This window comes from Oenanthe melanoleuca, chromosome 3, assembly GCF_029582105.1.
Source record: "Oenanthe melanoleuca isolate GR-GAL-2019-014 chromosome 3, OMel1.0, whole genome shotgun sequence".
Classification (NCBI taxonomy): domain Eukaryota; kingdom Metazoa; phylum Chordata; class Aves; order Passeriformes; family Muscicapidae; genus Oenanthe; species Oenanthe melanoleuca.
This window is the reverse complement of record NC_079336.1, coordinates 72,978,774-72,996,230: the sequence shown is the minus strand read 5'-3', so window position 1 is coordinate 72,996,230 and position 17,457 is coordinate 72,978,774. Positions and strand designations below refer to the sequence as shown.

The 17,457-nt window shown below is 33.6% G+C and overlaps 1 protein-coding gene across 4 annotated transcripts in view; it reads left to right on the top strand.

Annotated features, from left to right (window-relative positions):
• PACRG (parkin coregulated) overlaps nucleotides 1–17,457 on the top strand; it is a 202,293-nt gene that overhangs the window by 39,683 nt on the left and 145,153 nt on the right. For all 4 annotated transcript variants that reach the window (XM_056488205.1, XM_056488206.1, XM_056488203.1 and 1 more), the window contains exon 3: nucleotides 4,930–5,064. In XM_056488205.1, coding sequence (XP_056344180.1) covers nucleotides 4,930–5,064 — 135 coding nt within the window. The remainder of the gene's footprint in view (nucleotides 1–4,929; nucleotides 5,065–17,457) is intronic.

Genomic DNA, 17,457 nt, shown 5'->3' with positions numbered 1-17,457 from the left:
GGCCACAGCTTCTAGCACCAGTACACAAAGAAATGAATGCTGATCTTTCCCGTGGTGAAGTGGATTGCCAGTTAAACTATGCTGCATTAGCAAAGTTTAACACCAGTAGGAGGATGAGACAGAGTCTGTCAGTGGTTACACAAACATTTCCTTAATGCCATCACCTTTACATTCCCTGAGACAGAATGCACTAGTAAATTCTATTCTGTGGATACATTGGATTCTATTCTGTGCAATTTTGTACAGCTACAGTTTTTAGTTTGAATACAAATAATGGGAATTTATGGTTTTATTTCTGAAAATTTTATTTTTCAAGGTGATAATATGGCATTATATTTTCAAGTCTGACATATTTAGGTAAGAAAGTTGAGTGGTCTTATAACTTTTGATCCTACTTGCTTCAAAATTAAATTCAATTAATATTTTTGTGAGGAGAAAATACAAAAGGCTGAGGTTAAAGTCCAATTTTTCTGTAAGAATCTTGACAGACAAAAAATTGAAACAATTTCTAAATTGTTCTAATCTTCTAAATGCATTAATGTGGGTTAATAAAAAATCTTTTAACCATTAAATTTGATTATGTCACTTATCTTTATATATATATATATATATATATATATATAATACATGAATTGTGATACAAGAACATTAGGATCCCAGTTCAGTTTTTATTTTGCTTAAACTGCTCATTAAACTAGTGTTAGTTTTCACAAAAATGGCCAGTTGCCCTACAAAGACATGTCTAGGTCCTGGAGTGTGCATAGAGTGTGAAACTCAGAAAATGAACAAAATTCAGTTTTCAAATATTAATCACTGTTTAAACTTGGCTTCAAAAAATTTTTCTTAGTAATTTTCCTAGTGTGCCATCACTGAGGCATTTAGCAATGCAACCAGGTAAAATGGCTTTCAGTGCCCATGAATCAATGAAAGAAATATGGTCTTTCTCTCTTTTTTGCTTAATGGCTTGCATCTTTTATCTTGTCACATAGTTCAATGGCATAGAATTACAATAAATTAGTTTTGCAATTATCAAACTCTTCAACTTCACTTTGGCATTTAACGAACCTCAGAATCTGTTTATTGCTTCATATACTTTGCCATCATGAATATTAGCCTTTAATTAACTGGAACTCTAATCTTAATCTTTCTCACTATATTGCAATGGAACATTTTTATTAGCTTGAGGAAGATAGTATTTGTTACTATTTTTCCAATAAGTGGAATACTTTCAGAGTGACCTTTTTATCAGTAATTATAACAATATAGAATGTAAGAAAGGAAAACTCATTTTACCCAAGAAAAGTATTGTCTGATTACCTTTTCTGTATTTCACTTAGCAACCTAAAATCACTGAGAAGCCTTAGCTGAGAGAGACCTATAGAGATCTTGTGGTCCAGGCTTAGATCAGGAATTGCAAAAAAAAATGAAGGAGGAACTCAAACACATAAGCTTTTCCTCAGGTAGATTATGCACAGCTAGAATGACTCAAAGCAGTGTCTGCATTAGAGAATAGTGGTGATCTCTCTAGTAATGAAAACTGGCAGGAAAAGAAACTGTCTGCAAAAGGTAAGCAATACTGGCTCAGAGCAGCCGCTCCAGCAAAGGTCTCACAAGCTAGGTTTGTCAGATATAAATTATACAAGTTGTCTCCTTTAAATGAAGGAGAGCAAAAGTACTCTTCAGTCAGTGAACCTTACTGTATCTCCAATGCAAGGACAGTTCCACTGTATTCCTGTTTGTTGATATTTCTTTGCTCTAGATAGAGGTTAGGCTCATTTCTGTCTTGATCATTTCATTGCTTTGAAGTCAGTTTCTCTTCCAGGTATTTAAAGGTCTCTATACCTATTGCAGACCTATCTGACAAGAAAAGCATCTGCAAGACAAAGGGAAAAACAACAGCTCTCTATGTTGATGCTGTTTTCAAATATTCAGTGCACTGCTACTTCTCCTGTATCTCGGTAATTATACAGTGTAAGATGTGTTTGGAGGGTAAAAAGGTCCATATTGGAGTGAGACAATAATGACATGTGATACTGAAATGAGAGATGTGATAATAGAGGAACTTTATTAATGGAACTTCTTAATATTTGGTTTTTGGAATAACCTTATTTCATATTTTCGATGAAAAAGGATTGCATCATGAAATTTATAGATGACAATGTTTGGAGTTGTTATTAAAAGATCATGATGTGACAGATAGAAGTGAATGCCTTTGACACCTGATATATAGAAATGGAATTAAATATTATAGTACAAAGTACAACATAATGTGCTTTAAACTAATGACAAGAAATCATATTATCAACGTTGAGCTTGTCACCTGAAAAAGATAGTTGCTGTGGCAGTTAATCAATGGATAAATGTAAGACGCCAATGTGATGTCACCATGAGACTAAATGTAAGGCTGAGAGATCTACCAAATAGACTGTATCACATGAAAAATAATACTCATTGTATTTATGATTACTAATAGTTAGGATTTAGTCAACTTGAATGGATTCCTTTTTAATCAACTTTTCCAGTCACGGCTTGAATGTACCAAAACTTTTAGTATTTCCAATACTGACTTTTGGCCAGGAGTTCCATAAATCCATTATTTGCTGTGTGAATAAATAACTACTTTTGTTTGTTCTAAACTTCTTAATGACTAGATTTTTTAAAATGTCCCATGCTTTTCCTGAAGGAGATAGTGGAAAATCTGCCCTTATCACTCTTCCCATAATGTTATGATTTTATAGTTCTTTATTTTATTCTTCCATACTAATCATATTCTCTCTTTATTCTGTTCTTTTGAAAGCCATTCCATACCTTCAATCATTATCCTCTTCTGAACCTTTTCTGACTCTACCATGCCTTTTTTTGAGATGGCAGATCAGAGTAGGTATCCTAATTAAGAGGGAGCTTCTAAGTGTTCATGTAAGGGCAATGCACAATGAAGGGATTTTATATCAACATACTTTAAGTCCTTCTAGTATCTTTGTTCCTGGATAAAGAATAGGAAGAAATTTTATTAACAAACATATTTTCTACAAAGTGTATAAAGTACAGTAGGAAAAGGCTCGTAGCAAGTTTACTAACATGAGTTGGGAAGAAGAGAGTGTCTGGTATCAGATGATGTAATTTGAGTTTGCATTAGCTACCTCTAATTATGGTAGTCTCCTAGAAAGAATTCAGATTGTATCTCATGTAATCAAGACAGCATATTCTTTATCAATAATTTAAGTTAAAATCAGGTACCTCTGGTATTGTACAGAAAATAATGCTTTAAAGGATGTATGAAAGACCTGTTTGTGAAAAACATACAAAAGAACAGAGGTACTTTTCCATTGGCCTCAAACTGCTGTGACTCTGAGACTTGCCTCAAATGAGAAAAAAACCAAAATCATCCCACGAAAAAAACCAAAGTCATCCCACAAAAAAAACAAGTGAAAGTACTTATACTGGTGGCACAGAACAAATTTTTCCTCTGCAGAACAAGTGTAGTTTTATTTACATTGGTTAGAAATGCTTTTCTTGGAGTATTACTCTCAACTGCTGCAGATGTGTTTACTAAGCAAAGTTACAGCTGTGCATATCAAATCTATTTTCACTGGACATGGTCTATCAGGGAGAGCAATATGCAACAAAAGTCACAGTTTAGTAGCCGTGGTTGAAGCAATGTGTAGAAAAGTATGGTGTAGACAGATCACTAGTGGACTCCTCTACCTTGACCAGTGAAAATTATGTGAAAAAACTTTGGGGGAAAAAAGTGCCAAGTCAAATCTAGATCTGTAGTAAGCAGAGTTAAATTGCAGAATAGCCCAAATGAAAAAGAGGATTTTAGAAGTTTACATTCTGTTCACTGGAAAGCTGAATGGCTATACTGCTAGAAACTAATGGAAGGGTCACCGAAGACAAATAGAACAGCAAAAAATACTGGGTATGGTTACAATCATTGAAGCTCTCACCTTTTTTTTTTTTCTTTTTTTTTTAATGAACACATTATAGCATTTTTGACGAAAGAAACATGCAGAGAACTGGAGGAAGTTCTTATCCCAGATGCACAGCTATGGATTTTCAGAGTGAAGAATCAGTTGTCAAGGACATTTGAGATTAGTTTAGCTCTCTTAGACTCTCTTAGCATTTGAGATTAGGTTTGTTAATTAGCTTAAACAATGGATTTCTTTTAAGTACTTGAAATTCTATTATCTTAGTGCCAATTGTGAGTTGCTGTTACTACCATGTTTGTCTGAGGAAAATGTTCCAGCATGAGCATTTTGGAATTCGACTGATATTCAGACTATGCCATATGCTAAACCAGCAATAGCTCAGATAAGGAACTAAGAGGAGCTAAATCAAATTTCCTCACTGGCAATGAAGAGATGTCTGAGCAAAAGACCTTCATTCTTTCCAGTGCTTCAGCCACCAATACTGAAGGACTGGAAGTTGCATGAAAGCCAAGGGAAGATATATGCTAAAAGAGATTAGGTAATCTCATTACCTAATGACTAGCGAAAGACAGTGGAAGGTGTGAACAGTAATATTAGTTGGAAATCAAGTCAAATTGCTTCTAGAAAGAAACAGAAAAAGGAGAAGTACTTAATTTTCTTGCGACTTCTACTATGTAGTGTCACTACCTTCTTGGTGCTTTTTTTTCTTGCTTAAAAATACTGTGGTAATTGAAAGATCTACTTTAAAATATAGCTGCTTTTTATGGGACAATCTGAAAGTGGCAAAAAAAACCAAACAAAAACAGTTAACAAAGCCTGTAGATCGTTACCAAAGTGTACTTTCAAAGAAGTGAAGTGTAGCATGTAAACTATAATTTTGGAGTTTTGGTCAGTGTTATTCTTCTTTTATATCTATTTTAAGTCAGGCTTTAGGCTTCTTCTAAAAAATATATTACCACTAAACTGTGGAGTATTTTGTTTTATTTTTTTTCTTTTTAAGGTAAGAGGGCCCCCACCTGCAGGATCGGTGAAACAAAGACCAGCAAAACATTCAGCTTTTCGCAAGTTTTATGACAGAGGAGACTTTCCAATTGCTGTTCAGCATGAGTGTGTAGGAAACAAAATTGCCTGGAAGGTAAGTCCTGGCACAGCTGTGACAACCAGCTGAGCTTATTGAAGTGACATCTCTCATTGTCAGACAAAGTTAGCTTGCAAGTAAATACACTGAAATAATTTCTTAGCAAATGGAAGATGGTGGGAAAGTCATTAGAGAAGGGCCCCTGAGTCAGCTGTCTGCCTTGGCTAACAATTAAATTATATGCTGCAAAAAGGAAGATGACAGAGTTGCTTTGCCTTAGAGAATTGTCTCCTGCCCAATTCATCTCTATTTTTATGAGGACTTGGCAATGCAGCCTGTTTCAGGCAGTCCATCAAATGATGGAAGTGGCTGGATACAGTGAGCAGCAGCCATTTATCTCCCCCAGATTTCACCTTCCTGCAGGACACTTCCAAATAGAAGCTTTAATTACCTAAATGGATAGGTCAAGATTGTCTGCTCCCTGAAAATGCAGAGCAGAATACAAACGAAGGCAGATTCTCATTCCACGGCTGTACTCTGAGTCTCCAGCATATGTCAGACAGCGTAATCGCTGTCATACGTGCCTCTGTTACAGGCTGACCTCCACTGCCGAAACCATTACAGCTCCGACATTTCTCTGACAAAAGGTTAATTGGCTTCAAAATAAATGTATTGCCTAATGACTCCATTCTAATGCAGCTGTGTTTCTCTCTAAAATGCTTGGTGACGTTATTTGTAAAACTTGCCAATCTTATAAGTAACTACTGCAGACTTTTAAATTTAATTTTAAAAATGAATGCTGATCTTTAACCTGCTCCTACTATTTAATTATTTTGGTTACCATGAATTACTTTATTTTTTGTCTCATTTATTGGACTAGAATAAGATTTTGCTGGAAGCAATATTAGTTACAGAAAATGAACATGATATGCATGAATAAAATGTGTCATATTTGTAGAATGCTTTAAATCATTCATGTTAAAAACATGATACCAAATTAAAATGTAAAGCTATGTTAAGTCAACATTAAAAGGAGGGATTTTGCAATCTTACAACTTATTTTTCTTGTAATGAAGCAAACAGGATTGGCTCTGTAGTGTGGTAAGTAGTACAATATTTGATAGTAACTAAATTTTTAAGGTAGCTCTTTTTTGCTTAATGAAATACGAAGAAAGATTTGTGCTAATATTTGGTTGCCTATATCGGTTTTGAATCAGCACAAGGGATAATTAAAAGTTCTTGCAGCAAAGGGAATCTCTATCCCAAAAGACTTTACCCATAATCCAAATGAGATTTCAGTGAAATTGGACTTTAGACAACACTAGAAATTCCCTTACTGGACTAAAACTCACAGGCTTGCAACTTTAGCCTGCACTCTGATCTTTCATCACCAGGTAAGACCCAAAGGTGACTTTCAAGCAACTGTGAAAAAATCTGCGCAATTTAGTTTTCATCTTGAGGCTTTGTAAATTCTGATTTCTCAAAATCAAACTGAGAGGTACAGAAATACTACTGGGCTGGCATTCCACTAGATGATGCTAGTGACTGCTCAGTTGACTTAGGACATCAGGAAATGAAATGAAGCTGCATAAGAAGTTCAGATGGGACATTAGCAAAAGGTTTTTCACTGAGAGGGTGGTTGGTCACTGGAGCACATTTGCCAGGGAAGTGGTCACAGCACAGTTAGTTTCTGGACAAAGCTCTTAGTCATACGATTTAGATGGTCCTGTGAGGAGAAAGGAGTTGTATTTGATGATCCTTACGGGTCACTTCCAGCTTGCTAGCTTATCTGCAAGCCTTCCAACCACAGATGCATGCTAAAGGAAATGTTTGATTCCTATATCTGACAGTTTTAATTGTTTGCATACATACTGCTTTGAGCAGAGTCTCTAGTCAGAGATCCAGCATGTATTTTTTCTTAACACACTTTGCAGTCTTCTAGACCTAATGTCCACCTTCTTCAGTAAAACCCAGGCTTTTAGCTAGTGCAATATAGGACTGAGTTATTTTTGCTATTTTGCTAATATATTATTTTGCAAGAGTTATTGTTGCTATTCTGCTAATCCTTTCTTTTGAGAAGAAGTATCAGAACTTCAGCATGAATGCAAGTAAGCAGCACAGTAGTGGACTGTTCCATTCCTATATTAGTAAATATTCAGATTCATCCTTATTTCCCTTATTCCATGCCACTCAATTTTGCACACAAATCAATCCTGACTGAGTTCTGTGGCAGGCAGGCACTCAAGAAAACAATGCTGAGGTAGAAGAGTTATTTGAGGCTATTGTTTAGTTTGACATGCCATTGTCGTGGATTATTGTGCAGTTTAAGTACATGAAACAGGCAAACTGGTGTTTTCCAGTTAAAACTTTGCATTAGATGTCTCTTGAAACCTTAGAGACTGCCCAGAGCTGCAAAAAGGTGAGAACGTTGGTTCATCATTAGCTGATACGTAAAGGTACAGATAAACTAAGATCTGTATTTTTCACTTGTTCTAAGGACATAGTTGCTCTACCCAAAAGACATCTAATGGCTGATTTTGATCAGTTCATCATACTTAATTTTTAGTAATATAGTTTACACAATAGTGCTTAAATTCATGACAATTGAAAAGGTATTTACTAATGAAATGTGTCTAGGTAAAATGTATAAAAGCTTGGCTGAAGTATACTTATTTGCATGAATCATTATCAAGTGAAAGGATAAAAAGAAAAAATAAACAATAACAGTGATATTTTAATCCTGCTGTAATTACACAATATCAATATTTTATGTTGAGAGCATTTTTGCTCTGTGTAGTTACAGTGTATATCATGGTTCATTTCACTCTTGTTAGTTTTTCTATCAAGTGGTGCATGAGAGAAAATGCAGGTGGGTGTGATTTCTTTACTGGGAGAGGAAAATACCACAGGAATTTTTTCTTTCCTGCAAAATGCACAGCTGTATTTTATTTGCATCTTTTTTTTATAATTACTGAATCAAAACCATGATTGTCAGACATTAATTATCTTTTAAACAGTTTGAACACTTGTTCATTATATTGTAATTCTGTGAACAGAATACAGTCATTTTCAGCCAGGGAGAATCTGAAATGCTTTAATATATATGAATTGTATTTGGTTAATATGTAGCAAAAAATTCAAGTGACACTTGATATTGTGATAGACAGTTCTATATATCTGGAATTTTAAGCCCATGATTAATTACCTGTAAAGGCTGGCTACATATAATTCTGGTTATAGACCTAGATGAAATATAAATTTAACCTTCAGGAAATGTATAGAAAAGTTTCTGAGTAACTGCATGTGTTGGATATTTAATTAGGAAATAATAGTGCTTTCCTGTTGTTACATAGCTTAATAGTTTCAAATTGCACTAAATTTAGAAAGAGGCATTCTTGCTCCAAATTAATCCTAAGCAGAAACAAGATTAAACTGTGCAGATAAACCATGGTGTTTACCTTAGTGTCTTTTCTTAACAAAGGGACCAAAGCAAATTAAGTCTCACTAGATTATAGGAAGATGTGTATTCTTGGTGAATTTTCAGTCTTTATGTGTAGACAGGCATCTCATCAAATATTTCTGTAAATCTGTCATTCTGGTTGGTAAGTTTTACTATTGTTGCAAGTTAAACCTGTTTCAACCTAATGAAAGAAAAAATGTGAAAAGATAATATACATTTACAACGTATTATATACAAGAACAGGAAATTTAACCTGGTTCTAAGGAATACCATCCAGAGAAAAAAATAAAGGATTTAAAAAACTGATAATGCCAAAGCAAAATTATATGGTTATAATTACATTTATTTCTGAAAGAAGACGACATTGATTGTCTTGGGGTTCCTAATGTTTATTTTCTAATCTAGAAAGAAATTGTCCTTTTCTTATTTTGAAAAAGTGAATATAGAGAATGACTTGTTAATTATGTCTGTGAAAACAAGATGTAACTTGCTACACAGATTTCTGGCTTTGACTGCAATTAAACTAACAAACTAATTTCAAAATTAATTCCAGACTTTTCATTCCCATTCAGTGGATGTACTAGCAGTCAGTGAATTCTTTGCTAAATGGCATACACTCAATGTGACATTTTAATATCTAATTTGATGCCTCTGTTTTTATCCTTCCTTGGTAATCAAAAAGAGAACTGTATATATACCAGTGCCTTAAAAATTCTTCAAATAGTTAATTTTTATGTTTCTTTCTTAAAGTAGTTTTTAAGATCTGGCAATAAACAACTTCTTTGGTTGAGTTATTGAACAAATGTTCAAAGGTCTTTCCAAATACGAAGCATTTGATTTTTCCACTAAGCAAAAATGAATAACAATGGTATGGTTTTAAAAAGTATTTCTAGTGTGTATTAAACATAAAATGTAGGAACATAAATTACTGTTAATTTAGCATTAGATAATATTAGAAAGTGATTTTTATATCAAAAAATGTACTAAAATATTTATAAGTCTTTTGACGACCTTTGTGGGATCACATAGTTCTTTCCCAGCTTATGTATATTGCAATTTTATTTCAAAATGTATTAACACATTCTTTTGCACAATCTCATACCAAGCTATGAATAATAAAAGCTCATAGTTCAGGTCTGAAAAGGACTTCCATTTTTAAATATACGATACTGAATTAAAAAAGGTCAGAATGCAATTAAACCTTTGACTAAGAAAGTTGATAAAACCAAGAAAGTATTTCTGGATCATAAAGTGTGTGTTTGAAATTCAGTCTCTCTGAATTAAGTGGAAAGTCACCAGAACGTTTGAAAAATTATTTTTTAGGGAGTGGAGTTAATTATGCAAGTTATTATGCAGGGGTAAAAAAACCCTCTATTCTTCAAAAGAATTGTAGCAATTTCAGAGAAATGAAAGCCAAATTCAGAAACTCAAACTTTCTACGCAAAATGTTGACATGAACATGATTTCCATCTTTTGGGGTTCTTTTCACACAGTATCTGAATTCACTAAGGATATGACTTCTACCATTATAGTTTCTCTTCTCTTCTCTTTCCTATACAGTTTGTTTTTTGTTTTTTTCAGGAGCTACTATAAACTATGGTAGCAAAATTATTTCTTTGTGATAGAAACTAAATGCTGGGCTGAAAGAAAGTGATGGCCTTGGGCATCATGAATTTGGAATGTACATACACTTTCACCTAATACTGAAAGTCGGTTTTAGTAGTAGGGTGTACAAATAAGTTGAACTTTCCATAGAACTACAATTTTTATTAGTATGTTGTATACCAGTTTACATAGTATTCTGAATTTCTGTGATTAAGCTGGTACTTATACCTATCACTAAGAAAAAAAGTATATGTTTTTGGTGGTGGTTTTGCTTGGTTGGCTTGGTGTTGGACTTTTGTAGAGAAAACCCCAAAACAAATAACCTGGTTTTAAATTTTGTTTTCTTGTCCTGGAAGTGCAGTCTTTTTTGCTTGCTTAAGGGATAAGCTTTAAGAGAGAGAAAACACTTTTTTTAGTATCAACCAATATAGCTGGAGGGGAGACAAGTTTTCATTTGCAGAGCTTTCAATTATTGTCTTCGTGTTTTTCATTTTTGTAGCATTGCTTTGGCATTAAACCCGATGAATAAACGCTGTATGTTATTCACAATATAGTATCAAGGAAACTTAGGTAACACTTTCCAAAGTTCAAATCTCCAAATAAATTAAAAATAATCAGATGGCGCTCATTTACCCTAAGGAAAGACCCCATTATTATACTGTCATCTTGCAATTTGTGTAATTCAAGATGTAATTTAAGAAGTTAAGGGGCTTTAAGCTTATCTAAGGGGGAGGTTCAACGTTGCTTCACCTCTTTTGCTTTCTATTTCTGAAGCATACTTGACACTGGTACTGACATTTATCAGAGCCCTCTTTGAATAATTTTATCTCACTAACTCAGGAAAAGAAGGTGGGTGTGGGTTTTTTTGATAAGCAACATGCTCATAGTCCTGTAAATTCTGAGTACATGACAATCCATGAGTTTAGCACTGAGTGTTGGTGAAGAGAGAAACAGTAGTGAGGTACAGTGAAAAATGTGAGAGAGTTGAGGGATTTCAAAACCGTTGTTTTTTGCAGTGTTGATCTGCTAGATTACTTTAGCTATTCATGGAATTGCAGCTTCAGATATCTGAAAGCAAAGAGAACAAACTGCTCTGAAAGCTAATTGTTTTTTTAAAATTTATTTTCGTATAGAGATGTATTTTTTCTGCATCCACTTTTCATTAAACTATATTTAATATTTTCTTAGTAAAAGACATTGAGTGGACACTGTAAAAAACTGGTAAATCCCGCACAAATGTTGTCATACAGAATGAGAGCTTTTTGCAAGGTTATGTAGAAAGAGGAACAGTAATGTATCATGCATAGACACAGTCGGTACAGCACAGAGCAGTGTTAGTTTATATTTTATTTCATGTCTTCATTAGTGTTTTAAGCAATAGTTCCATTTTCTGCTGCAATTGACCTCTGTTTATCTTTTCCAGAGGGCTCCTTTTAAAATCATTCCAGTGATCCTTTATAAACCTGTCTCCAATAAAGTGTTGGTATAACAGAAAGTTGCAGTGTGAATTCAAGAAAAGGCAACCGAAAGTGAAAATTTATTAAGCCAGAAATAATACATAATAATTTAGAGAAACTACAAGTATGAATTGAAATAAAGAAGTAAAGTCTCGAAGAAGCAAATTTTAAATGCTGCCTGTGGGGAAAAAAAACCCACAATTTTACTAACCAGGTGTAGTGTAAACTGATAGTTTGGATACTAATTTTTTTTTTTTTAAAGGAAAATAAACCCCTCAGTTTTCTATGAAGACAGGTATACAGCAAACTGTGTGGCATGGTAGCAAGAAATAAGTATACAGCTTTAAACTAAAAATAGCAAAACTCAGTTGCATCATCTTAAGATGATCTTAAGATCACTATCAAAAGTGTTGTCTTGGCTGATGTGCATGTGACTTTTTCTTAGAGATTGTTAAAAATTTCCATGACAAGATTAATCTTGTTTTGTTTTTTTAAATGCAGAATAATAAGAAATAGGCACATCTTAATGACTATGACCTGGTTTTCATTTAATGAAAACTCCTTTAACTTTCTTGAGCAATTTCATATAGTGCTATACATATACCCACTCTAGAACCCTAGGTCACACAGAGACAATAAATGCAAAATATTTTCTAGCAAATAAAACAACAAAATTTCCATTGAGTGCAATAGAATGGGGTCATTATTCCCGGATGTAAATATTATTCATAATCCTGTCCCTTTTTCTCCCTATGACATTACAATTTTTCCTCTGATCTATTAAGTTTTTAGTTGATAATGCTCACAGGAACCCATTTGTGATCAGCTGTCATAGAATCATGGAATCATACAGTTCTAGGTTTGAAGGGGACTTCAACGATCCAACCTTTCTTGTCAAAAGCATAGTCTAGCCAAGATGGCCCAGCAGCCTTTCCATCTCTAAATTAAAAAGGCTATGACAGTTGGGATTTTTCAGCCTGGAAAAGAGGCAGTCTCAGGATGATTTTACTGTAGCCTTTCAGCACCGGAAGGGAGCCTACAGGAGATGGAGAGAGATTTTAAGAGGGCATATAGTGGCATGACAAGGGGGAATGGCTTTAAACTGAGAGAAAGTGTAAATTGGATATTGGGAAGAAATTCTTTACCGTGAGGCTGGTGAGACACTGTAAAAGGTTGTCCAGAGAATTTGTGGTTGCTCTATCCCTGGAAATGTTCTTGTCCAGACTGAGCAACCTGTGGTGTGATCTGGTGGAAGGTGTCCCTGCCTGAAGTGAAGGGGTTGGAACCAGGTGATCTTTAAGGTCCCTTCTGACATAGACTATTCTGTGATTCTATGATAGTGTCCTAAGTAATGGAAGTTCCAGAACTTATAATCATCCTTTTTAACAACTGTCAATTCAAGCCTCTGTCTTAAATCTAAGACAGTGTTGCTTTTGATTTAATTACATTTATATTTACCAATGTGTTAAGTTTATATGCAATATGTTTGTGCCTGCATTTTTTCAAAAGTCACTATTTATATTGACTCTAGCATTTTATGTGACATGGCTAAGTTTAATCATTGTTCAGTTTAATAATTTACAGACTAAAATAGGGTACCAAGCTGATGTTTCTTTCAATTAAGGAAACACTTTTCAATTCGTTGAATAATTTTGGGTACTTCCAGTTTCTGTTCCATGGTACATATAGTCACAGAAAGTATTGCAACAATAAGTTTCTCAAGTTTGAAATTTCTGTGTTGATTTGATCCCACCACAAATAATACTAATTCCAAACAAATTCATCATATTCAAATCTTATTTTTCTAAAGCACTGTTCTAGATTTAATTTTCTGTTGAAAAAATGTCTTAATAATAGTGCAGGTCTTAGAAGAAATGTGAGATGTTAGAAATTTAAAAAGTCTTTTCAAAATGCGAATGCAAAACACTGTATTTTTATGAAAACACATAAAAATCATTGTGACTATTTCAGTACTTACCAACGTCCTTGGTTGGTTTTATTTTGTACATTTAAACTACTATTTGTAGTAAAACACCAAGTTAATGTCACATTATGTATTAGAGGCTATTCAATGCAATCCACTTGTGGTTCACAAGTAATGTGATTGTAAATTGTAATTCTTTCTGGAGGTAGATTTTTTTACAGTCCTCTAGTTCTTTCTATTTCTTTCATATTTATAATTTATTAGTTTAATGAAATATCTCTTTTCTCTATGCTCAGAAAATGTAGCATATTTTTTAATATATGGCATGTCCATTTATTTAACAGCTGAATAATATTTTACTTAAAGGTTTTACTATAAATTTGAGAGATCTCCTCCTTTTAACAACATCAATGGTGAATCTGGGGACTAGTATTGAGATGAGAGTCTAAAAAAGCCTTGCAAAGAATAGTGACAGTTTACCTGATTTCTCTCAGCAGAAATATTTCATTCATTTGGCTCCTCTGTGGCTAATTAATAGTTGCAACTTATCCCAGGATTCTAGAAAATAGTAATATTGTGGCAGTTAATTTAATGTTCCTTTTCTCCTGAATACACAATTAAAGCCATTTCTTTATTTGATATAATTTGCCATCTCTTGAAAGTGTATGGAGTGAAAACTCAGCCATGTATCAGAAATAACTTTAATTTAAATCTGCTAAATGACCTCTGAAAGCTAGATGAAAGATTTTCTGCTGAATGGGCTGGTGCTCCCTGCCTGTATAATGTATGTGAGAAATTAGTGTGAATGGTTCACTTTTATGGAGCAGTGCTGCTTGTAGTAAGCCTGCAGAAACAATTTTCCCCCAAGCCTCCATCTGTTCTTCAAACCAGGGCATATGCCATCTCATCGAGCTTGAAAGTCAACTGATTTATAACTCCTGAAAAGTGCATAGATTGAAAAGAAAGGTCGACTGCTGCTATGTGACAATGATTTTCTAGGTACTTGGATAAAGATAATTCATATTGCTGTGGAGTCCAGAGGACACGTGGTGGTGTAAGCTTTGGGAATTGGTAAATTGACATGTAGGACAAAAACAAATTGCTCCTCCTCCTTCAGGCAAGCAGATACCTTTCTTCTTAAAGATAAAAGTGTTTTAGAAAGTAGGTAATACAGCCAAGACTTGTTATACTTGTTATATTCGAGCAGGGCAAACTTTTCCTAGCTACAAAGGTTGCCATTTAGAAGTGCCAGGACTTGTTCCACTTTAATCTTTAAGGTACAAGCAGAAACATCTGTCTTTAAAAGTGCATCTTGTTGTTTTGTCGGAAAGTTTGTTCAGTGCCACAAACAGCACTGATGAATTTTCTCTCTCTACCCTGAAGGTGATTTCTGAGCCCTATTCAATTAATGGATGGCTTGTTCTCTGGCCATTAGTTAACAGCCTTCCTACTTTTACCTAAATATTGCAGAGTTCTCTGGCAAGTGACAAAACAAATGGAATTGACAACATAAAAATCAATGTGTGTTTGATGTTTTAATTTCTAGTAGTCATATACTGTGACCATTCTGCTCTGAGTCTCAGATACTGAATAATTTCTTCAACTACTTTTTCTTATCAATTCTGATTTTTAATGACATTTCAGGTAAAAAATGGCATTAAGTGTATTTTTTATTTAAGAAAGAAATGTAGAAATTATACAGTCTTTCAATATGAAAATATGGAGCATGTTTTGCCTTGGAAAACAAAGATGAGGTATAAATGTTCATGTGAATAGCAGGAAGAGTCATCCTCTACAATTATGAACTTTTTGTTTCTTAAGGCATCTGTTTAAAAAAATAGTTTTATAGCTTTCCACAATCATCTGATATGTGTAGCCCTGGATATCCTGACCTAGCTCACACAGACAATTCACTTTCTGAACAACATAAAATTCAGTGAAGAAAAGCAGAGCAGTGCAGATTAACTAGATCATCATTACCAATTATTTCTTTTGTATAAATAAAAATCACTACCCAACACAGGTACTGGTTATTCATATATTGTGTATGCTCTGGACTGACTAAATATGATGAAAATGTTAAGCTAAGAACCTATGACAATTACATACAAATTGTAAGTACCTTGTTTTGCTTGAAGTGTTGAAGAGATATGTTAAACAGTTATAATGCAGCTTATAAAATTGTAAGATGCGTAAAGGAGAATGAGAGACATTTAAGAAAACTACATACTGCATGTTTATAAATTTACTGAAAAAAGTTCACTATCACTGGAAATATATATTCTAAAATCATATTCAATGAATATGCCTACTTTGGAAATGTATTTTTTTGTGGATGTCTATTCTCAGTTTTGTGATAAATACTATATATTTTGTTAATTTTTCATTGTTTCATTTTTGTTGTCCACTATATATTAGGCATGTCCGTGAGGCAAATTTATCTCCCTCAGTTCCATTTCATTTCCTATACTACTTTCAAAGCATGAATTAATTCATCATCATTTCAGTAACATTTTCTCATCACTAGCCTTGATGAATGTTTCACATCAAATTCATGTTCACATCTACTATGCCTCTGATCTAGCCTAAGCACTGCTTCCATTTCTCACATTGTTATTCTGCAAAATAATAGTATCTTTGATAATAATACCTATTTTATTGTCCATTTTTTCTTCCATCTTGGTTTTTTCATCTGTATTTCCTCTTGCTTAACTATGAAGGGTTTATTTTCTCAGGAAGTTATTCGCAAGGATAACTCAGCAGGATCTGGTTTAAGTAAAGAATGCCTTTTATATATATTTTTTATGAAGTAAGTGTTTCCTTGGACAGAAATAATATAAATTACGATGGATGAAAACTTCCTAAAACAGCAAGACCTAAATTTTAGACTTTTTCTTTCTTTCCCTAAATTCCTTCATCCTTTGAAACTTGTTGACAACTTGGTTTGATGAAATATAAATTTGGCATGAAGGAGATGTGTTCCTGCAAATATTTAAGCATGCACTTAATACCTTGCAATTAAACTACTGAAGTTAAACTTTTGCTTGCACTATGTAGCGTTAGTGTGAGATGTGAGTGTGAGTTTCTCTACCATAAGAAAAAGATATTTCCATGTGTTTGTTTTTGATCACAATGATGTGATCACAACTTCCTTAAGAAGTGCTAGTTTCAAATTAATATTATTGCATCTTTAAGGCATTAAAGATCTTAAAATTTCAGCTCATTTAGAAGTGTCCGATAAAATCTCTATTAAGGTGATTGAATTATGCGTATTATAAAAAAAAACAAGACTGAGACTATATTTACATTTCAGATAGCACTATGAATTTTTGACAGTAGTAGTATCATATGGTAGTTTATCAGAGCAAAAATAAGATGTCTTAAATATTTAAATGAGATAGTTTCTCTTGGTTTTCAGCTTTGCACATTAACACTCAGGAGACAGACAACTCTGGGGAATTAAAAATACTGCAGTTTTACTAAGTGACAGAATCTGTGGGTTGCTAGTATGTTCTACTGTGGTTTCCTTCAATACCATGCAAAAAAGAAGTGTCTTACTTAGATTTTAAAGCTACATAGTTTTCCTATAATGAAAAATAGCTAAATAGACTTGGTAGAGTCCTATATTTAAAATATCAGAGTTAAATCCCTCAATAACCTAACTGGCACATTAAACTTAAAAATAATTAATTTAAATTAATGATTAATTTAAATCTCATGCATTGTTTTCAAATTAATAATATATTTATAAATGCAGGTAAATCCATGCCTTATTTAAAGAACTATTACAGAAAGACAGACTAATGAAAATTACAAATTATTGTCTTTAAAGAGATACACATATTCAGATTAATATCTTCTCAGGCTATAATGTGGCTAAAGAAGGGTGTTTCTTCCAGTGTAATTGAAACTTCAGTTTGAATGCAGATCTCCTTAGAAACATGGATTCTATTGTAATGTAGTGGATCTTGTCTCATAATGAAGACCATGTGCACTGAAGTACA